Here is a 7,221-nt window from a genome sequence, read left to right as displayed (position 1 = left end):
AAAAAAAAAAAAAGATAAGATAAGATAAGATGACCTTTATTAGTCCCACAGGTGGGAAATTTGTTAAACCTATTTTCTGCATATTCCAGCATATAAAATAAAATAATGTTTTGTGTTTACACTCAGTCTTTCAAATAGATGCAAGTAAAATTCAGCAAAAAATAAATAAAATCAAAGATTCAGCAGCACTAAGACCTGTCGCTCTTAAACCTGTTGTCACCTGTTTAGCACATTGTCTGTTGGTTTAGCAGGAGAGGGGCGGGTGGAGGTTTGCTTGGTGCCGCAGTGTCATGTCAGTGGAGGTACCCGGGGGTTTCTCTGTGAATTTCACATTCCCGTGGCAGTGTGCTTGGTGTTTGCTCAGATTTGAAGGTTAATTTTTTGCTGTAGAAAGAAGTTTTCTTCCCACACACAGTGTACAGCGGATGCTAATGTTATTGTCACTTTTTTATGGGATAAAACTTAAAGTAATGTAAGTACGTCAACACTTTAAACGCTGCATGGTCGTACTCTCTCCTGCAATTCATATTATCCATTGTTGATCTACACACGTCTGTTGCTGCCAAGGATGTCGTATGCACTTATATCATTGTCATGAGACACTCTCACAAACAGAATCCTGACGGTTCTGTAATGCAGTAACGCAGTGTGCTTACTGGAAAGTGACAGTAATCTAATTACTTTTTTGCAATAGTAATCCCTTACATTGTTACTTGAAAAAAGTAATCAGATTACATCTCTGGTGGTAGCACATTGAATTTATATATAATGAAATATGCTATATAAATAACAGTTAAAACTGTAAATAAAAAAATAAAATTGGATGACCATACAACCACTTATTTAGTCTTTAAATAATGTATAATGTGTACTTTTCCATTATGCTCTCTTCCACAGTTAGGGTTTGAGATCAACTGTGGCACTGATAACAAATGTGTTGATAACCTGAAACTGGATTTCAACTTCACCAGGTCAGGCACAGTTACAAAACTTAAGCTTTCCTTGTGTGTCTCGTTTTCTTCAAATGTGTTATTATTTACTTGTCATTTAACTTGTCCTTATACAACCATCATTAATATTTCGGAAACTGGTGACACTCAGTTGTTATTTGTGTTTTGTGATAACCAGAAAATATTAGAATGTTAACTGATTAAAAAGGGATGGTAAAAATATGTTCTCATTTAGCATCATTATCTTAGAACAGCCATTTTTACTGAGCTAAAATTTGCATGGTTTATCAAAGCTCAAAGTACATTATATTTGGTATATTGTGACATTAGTATGGCTGTAGTTAGGGCTGCTCGATTATCGCAAAAATGATAATCACGATTATTTTCACTGAAATTGAGATCTTGATGATTTGACGATATTTATTTAACAATGACAGAGTACTGAATAATGGCTTTAAAGATTGTCAAAAAATAATATAAAATAGTGTGCAAATACTGATAACAGTGCAAATGTTTGCAATATAAAAAATAAAGGAAAAATGTAAACATCTATGTTTAGTGAACTTCAAAATACTGCATAATTTTTATGCATACAAATAACCAAACATCAAGTCAAGCTGTGCAATGTACAATGCACAATTGCATCAAACTGACATTGAGGTATGTCAATTTGTAGTGTTGTTCTGTGGTGCAGCTACAACACCGTAGCAAGGTTTACACACTATGTCTACTTAATCCATGTCTGACCCCGCGAACCCATAATGTTTCCACACCACTGAAGTCGTTTTGCCTCTCTTTTCAACCAATGGCATTCTTTCTTCAGCAGCCATTATTCTCTCATCTGCAAATAACTTCTGCTTAGCTTTCCGAGCTTCCCTCTGGTCCTGTTAATTGTTGTGACATGTGTTCGAAACACAGAGAGGTACGCTCGATTTGCCACACGGAGCAGCGCGAGAGTAAAGCACGAGGGAGCACGGCTCAGTCATTTTTAATGATCGTTGAAAGCCCAGATCGTAATTTAGATTAAAATTCGATTAATTGAGCAGCCCTAGCTGTAGTCTTGTTTTGTTTTCCCTTTATTCTCATCCAGCTTCATACTCCACAGATCCTCAGAGGTTAAAGTGGGTATTGATGAGCTTTTGGTTGTCACAGTCTCAGTGGAGAATAGAGGAGAAAACTCCTACAACAGTCGTGTTATTCTCACGTACCCAGCTGGACTCTCCTACAGGAAGTTCACGAGTCAGCAGGTAAGGTAACAGGATCAAGTCTGTATCAGTTCATCACTGATCTGCTGCTCTTTCAATACATCCAGCAGTAATTTTATTTTTATAACAAAGGGAAGAATTGGGTGCAACTCCTTGGACAGTGAAGATGGTTTATCCCGAGGAAGGACAGACTGCACTATTGACAAGCCAATTTTCAAGAGCAAAACTAAGGTTTGTTTTTTGTACAGAGTATGCTTGCTCACTTCTAAACAGTTTATTAAAAAGATACGAGACAATTTGATCTCTCTCTATTTCAATTAAGGTTTTCTTCAGTATCACATATGGGATTGAAACAAACAGTCAACTTGAGAGGGAGATCTTTGTCACTGCAAATGCCACCAGGTACTGTTCCTTTGGTACAGATACTCTGAATTTATACAATGGCTTCACAGATGCAGAACCTTTTTTTTTTCTCTCTTGCAGTGGAAATCAGGAGCATGCCACTACAAGTGAACTCTACAAACAGAAATCAATTGATGTGAAATACAGCATTTTTCTCACATTTGAAAGGTATGAACTGTTTTACTTGATATAGCATGAATTATTTGCAAAGTAATACAACTTTAAAATGTTATCAAAAATGTTTTATTCATTATTATTTTATTATCATGTAAAGCTCCTTCAGCAGCCATAATTTCACCCCTGGAATGAATAATTCACAGGAAGCATTCCAACAAATAATCAAGGTAAAAACATGACTTCATCTAATATCGACATAGCAAGTTCATTGCACTGTGTCAGTCCTGAGCCTAATGCTTGATTGTGTCTTTCTGGTTATATGTTTTAACTCTCATTATTAAGAGGGTAACCTTTAGTAAAGTTTAATACTAACAAGCAATGAAAGCAATGTAGTTTACTAAACATTAGTTATGATGTAATTTCTGCAATTGTTGTAATAAATAAAGCTGATCAGACACATTTTGTGATAAAGATTTCATTACTGATCAGTGAGCCCAGAGAGCGAAAGCTGCTGCTTAATCCAAGTTAATGTTGAACCATTGTGGACATGTCGTAGTCATGTGTATCCATTCATATGCTTGTGACAACCGGTTATATAACACCAAATTGGCAGCAGTCAAAACACAAGTTACATCTTTTATACTGTCTGTAATTTACTCTTTATTAAACAAATATTATAACATTCACTTTCTACTTTATAACAGCTCTCCAAATAATTTTTAAATCTAAATTACAATTTGTTTATTAACCTTTTTATGTATTTGAAACTCCATATCAACTTTAAATCGACTGTCAAGATCATTTTCAATACATCAATTATTAACCATTTAATTCATTTTTATTTTATTATTATTTCACAAAAAACAAACAAACTATTAGTTAAAGCTGATTTATAAAATCTTAATTTTAACAGTGGTTATTTTTATTTTTTCTTTCTTTTAGATTACAAACTATATCAGAGCATTTAATTTCACTGTGGTGATCAGGGTTCCAGTGAAGCTTGGTGAAAAAGACATTTGGGTGGATTTGAGCAGCCTACAGGTAATTTATGTGTCAGACGTTTTAGCTGCTGACTAACATTAGGATGAATCAAAAACACTTAAAATTATTTTCAGATTGCAAACTGTCAGAGAGGAAATGATGAAGAACCACTTAACAGAGAATTTGTTGCTGAAATACAAAAACATAAAGTAGTGGTAAGTATGCTTCCACACTTTTCCTGCTGTAATTTAACCTAATTCTAAATACGTGTATATAAAATTATATTACTCTGAATCACAGCTTGGTTACATTCAGTCTTCTTTAAATCACCCACAGGACTGCTCTGTGGCCACGTGCAGAGTGTTCAAGTGCAACACCTTCATGGGAATATGGGAGAGTAGGATGTATGAAATTTCTGCCAACTTCAGTTCAGGATGGATAGAGCAGGTAATTGATGTGTATTTTATGTTAAGTGTTGTATTAGTAAATATTTTTAGAATTAAAACAACTGACTCCATATATATCTCTTCCTAAATTAAACAGCAATGCATATCTAATTTAGGCTCATCTCATTCTATTTTTTTTTTCTTAGATTGGATTTCAATCTGTGAAATTCCTCTTAACCAGCACAGCTAGTCTGGAGTATGACAAAAACCAGTACATCTACTTTTCAGCGTGGACGAAAAATAATCCTCCTGTCCACAAGGTGATTACACATTATTTTCTCTCATTTAAGTTAACAAAATGATGAATTTTATTAAAATATGTTGATTCCTCTCTTAGATTGAGGAAGAGATAAAAGTGTATTCTGAACCAGATTACATTAAAGAGATAATTGGTGGATACATTGGAGGTTTGGCTGTTACTGCTTTATTCACTGTTTGCCTGTACAAGGTGAGAAAGTCTATACTTCTGTTTTTTCAGTCACTCACACAGCTTCATGAAATAAGAGAATACATGATTTAAATTTCTTAAACGTTGATTATTTTTTAGTTCTTTTCATTATTCATGGTGCGACTCTAATACGTGAATACAATCATTTTACACAATACATTTTGTCTTCCTAGGCTGGATATTTCAAGAGTGATTACAAAGAGATGATAAAACAAAATCAGGAAGAAGCAGAGGGTCCAGGTACGGATGGAGGTGCAACCACAACTGAATAAGAAAATATTAATTCACTTTACTTTCCTCAGCCACCAGACCTTGTATTGCAGATTTATTTATTTTTTTTAGCTTTGTAGAATTAGTGACGCCCATATACTTGACTGACTAAAGAAAAAACAGTTTACTGTGTCTGACATCATTCCCTCATTTACGCATTTTCTACTGAATGATGAGGTTCACAGTCAGAACTCAAAAGGAGGCCACACAATAACCTGAAGACATCAAAGTTTAACTTATTTTTTCTTTAAGGAAATATCATATGTAGTCCTTTAGACTTATAGTTTTTTAGGGTCTGTCTGAGCAGGAAAATACAATTGTTAATTAACTATTTAGATCACACAGGTACCTGAAGGCAAAATATCACAAGTGGACACGGGTCTCTAGAAATCATATAGAAAAATAGAAATCATCAGGAATTCTGATGTATTATTCTTATAATTTGGATCCCTAAATGAAATAGACTGAAGGTTTAATGTATATGAGAAGATGGAGTGATTATGTCCTGTGAAGTATTATAGTGGGAAATGTAAAATAGTTTATCAAGAATATGCTCATGACTGCACATCTAAATTTAACATTTTCTATGTTTATCTTTTTACAAACATCATTTGAGTATGATGAATGTAAATTTGTGTGAAATTATTAAAAAAATATGCTTAAAAAGATTTAGCTTGAGAAAGAAATCAGCTGTAATTTGTTAAAACTGTCACTCATTATGTAAATTGCTTTGTTCATCAATAAATTAAATATATAATATTTGCTTCTGAAATATCTCAAAACATCATTTTTATGCTTAATCAACGTTCAATATAGTCATGATGTAATTAGAATTACATTTTGATTTTGTACTTAAATTTACACCATTTTTAGACAACAGCTTCAGAATGCACAGAACAGACATATTTATGTATAATTAGCTCACAGAAACATACCAAAACACTTCAAAATAATGAAGTTTTCTAGTTAGAAATGTAAACTTCTTTTGAAATGTTTATGTGTATTAGTTTTTTCGTTTTGATCTGAGCATAATCAGTACATTAAATAAATATGAATGGGTGGACAACAGGAACATGGAGGTAATGATGACAGCAAAAGGCAGCAATAAGGAAACTCTGTAATCTGGTGACATCTTTTAAAAAGTGCTGCAGGAGGTGATGTTTCACTAACAAATCTCCTGTAAGAATGACCCAACTATCGAAGTTTTGGTAAAGATGTCAACATCTGCATGGCTCAGTTTACGTCCATTGATTGTTACGACAGCAACTTGTAACCATGAAGACTCTGCTCTTATGTCCCTGTGGATGTAAAACAGGATTCATAATCAGTGAGATCCAAACACACCCAGTCTTAAAGCTTTATACACACACACACACATATATATAATTTATTTTTATTTATTTATTTTCCCCATTCATATTCAGACTCAAGAGTCTTGTTAGAGACCAGGACAGGTGTAGTTGCTGTCAGAGTCCAGCCTGCTGGAAATGAACTGCACAAATCCTGGACTATTAGAGCGAATGCGGGACTTGATCCAGGACTGGTAACGGGACACTCTGGAGTAGACTCCTGGCAGATTGGGCCGAGCACAACCAAAACCAAAACTTACAATTCCAGACTGGACCCAAACAGAGCCCTGTTTACTCACCATTGGACCTCCGGAGTCTCCCTGTAGAGATGAAGAGGACACATCTGAGAATCTTTGAAACACCTGATTATGTAACCAAATGAGATGAGGAAGCCTACCTGACATGAGTCTTTGCCTCCTGCCAGAACACCAGCACAGATCATGTTGTCTGTGACTGTGCCCACTCCATTCAGGCAGTTACACTGTCTGTTTCCCACAACTGGCACCTCCACTTCTTGCAGCGTTTGAGGGAAGGGTAAGGCCACTGATGGGATGCAAGACGAGGAGCTGTTTACACATAAACCACCAAACCTACCATCAGGCTGAGCATTTGATTCTGGAAAGATACACAACAGGATCAGAGTTGTTCATGAGAGGAGACAATTTTCAGTAAGATCCTATTTTTAAAGTGAAAATATACATTTGCGTCTATAGTTTAAATTAAAACATTTATGTTGTATGCACATTTTGGCATAAGCCTGACTTACCTGCAGACAGGAGGCTCAACAATGCCAAGGCACATGCAGCTGCAGAAGAAATTTCAAATCACGAGACTAAAGCAATTTCTGCGGAGCTCTGAGATAGAACAAACACGACTCTTCCTAGAGCTGGCCTGGTTGGCCAACTAATGACCTGATAGGCCTCCGAAAGTGAAGTGACCAAAAATCTGGTGATCATTCTGAGTAAGCTTCAGAAATCCTGTAAACAATCTCAGTGCAGCACTCCAACATATCTTATGGCACTGGTCAGATGGTTGGTCTCAGTTCTATGCATC

At 35.2% G+C, this 7,221-nt stretch overlaps 3 protein-coding genes across 3 annotated transcripts in view; 2 read left to right on the top strand and 1 right to left on the bottom strand.

Moving 5' to 3' along the window:
* Positions 1–897: 897 nt before the first annotated feature.
* On the top strand, positions 898–3,912 carry LOC121813542 (integrin alpha-M-like; the record flags this gene model as incomplete). Its single annotated transcript, XM_042217374.1, has 8 exons — positions 898–971; positions 2,041–2,197; positions 2,288–2,386; positions 2,478–2,557; positions 2,639–2,725; positions 2,832–2,901; positions 3,617–3,715; positions 3,790–3,912. Coding segments are annotated over 8 exons (789 nt in total), but the record flags the coding sequence as incomplete, so codon positions are not given.
* Positions 3,913–4,018: 106 nt separating this feature from the next.
* On the top strand, positions 4,019–5,369 carry LOC102301748 (integrin alpha-X-like). Its single transcript, XM_005952637.2, has 4 exons — positions 4,019–4,102; positions 4,248–4,361; positions 4,439–4,549; positions 4,723–5,369. Exons 1-4 carry the CDS (start codon positions 4,037–4,039, stop codon positions 4,819–4,821), a joined length of 390 nt encoding a protein of 129 aa, XP_005952699.2. The 5' UTR covers positions 4,019–4,036; the 3' UTR covers positions 4,822–5,369.
* An 888-nt stretch (positions 5,370–6,257) lies between these two features.
* Positions 6,258–7,221, bottom strand: part of LOC102302045 (prostasin-like) — a 4,217-nt gene continuing 3,253 nt past the window's right edge. Inside the window, exons 2-4 of the mRNA XM_005952638.1 lie at positions 6,935–6,973; positions 6,566–6,783; positions 6,258–6,488 (exon numbers count right to left, since the gene is read on the bottom strand). Coding sequence (XP_005952700.1) covers positions 6,258–6,488; positions 6,566–6,783; positions 6,935–6,973 — 488 coding nt within the window. The remainder of the gene's footprint in view (positions 6,489–6,565; positions 6,784–6,934; positions 6,974–7,221) is intronic.

This window comes from Haplochromis burtoni, unplaced genomic scaffold (genome assembly GCF_018398535.1).
Source record: "Haplochromis burtoni strain Fernald_Lab_line unplaced genomic scaffold, NCSU_Asbu1 Contig_1890, whole genome shotgun sequence".
In the NCBI taxonomy this organism is placed as follows: domain Eukaryota; kingdom Metazoa; phylum Chordata; class Actinopteri; order Cichliformes; family Cichlidae; genus Haplochromis; species Haplochromis burtoni.
The sequence above is the reverse complement of the archived record's forward strand: the minus strand, read 5'-3'. Positions and strand labels throughout refer to the sequence as shown.

What these genes read in the sequence shown, in the direction of transcription:
- LOC102301748 (XM_005952637.2), top strand. Translation starts at nt 4,037, where the DNA reads ATGGGAATATGGGAGAGTAGGATGTATGAAATTTCTGCCAACTTCAGT. An exon ending in ATAATCCTCCTGTCCACAAG is followed by an intron (nt 4,362 to 4,438) that starts GTGATTACACAT and finishes TTCCTCTCTTAG; the next exon opens with ATTGAGGAAGAGATAAAAGT. An exon ending in TCACTGTTTGCCTGTACAAG is followed by an intron (nt 4,550 to 4,722) that starts GTGAGAAAGTCT and finishes TTGTCTTCCTAG; the next exon opens with GCTGGATATTTCAAGAGTGA.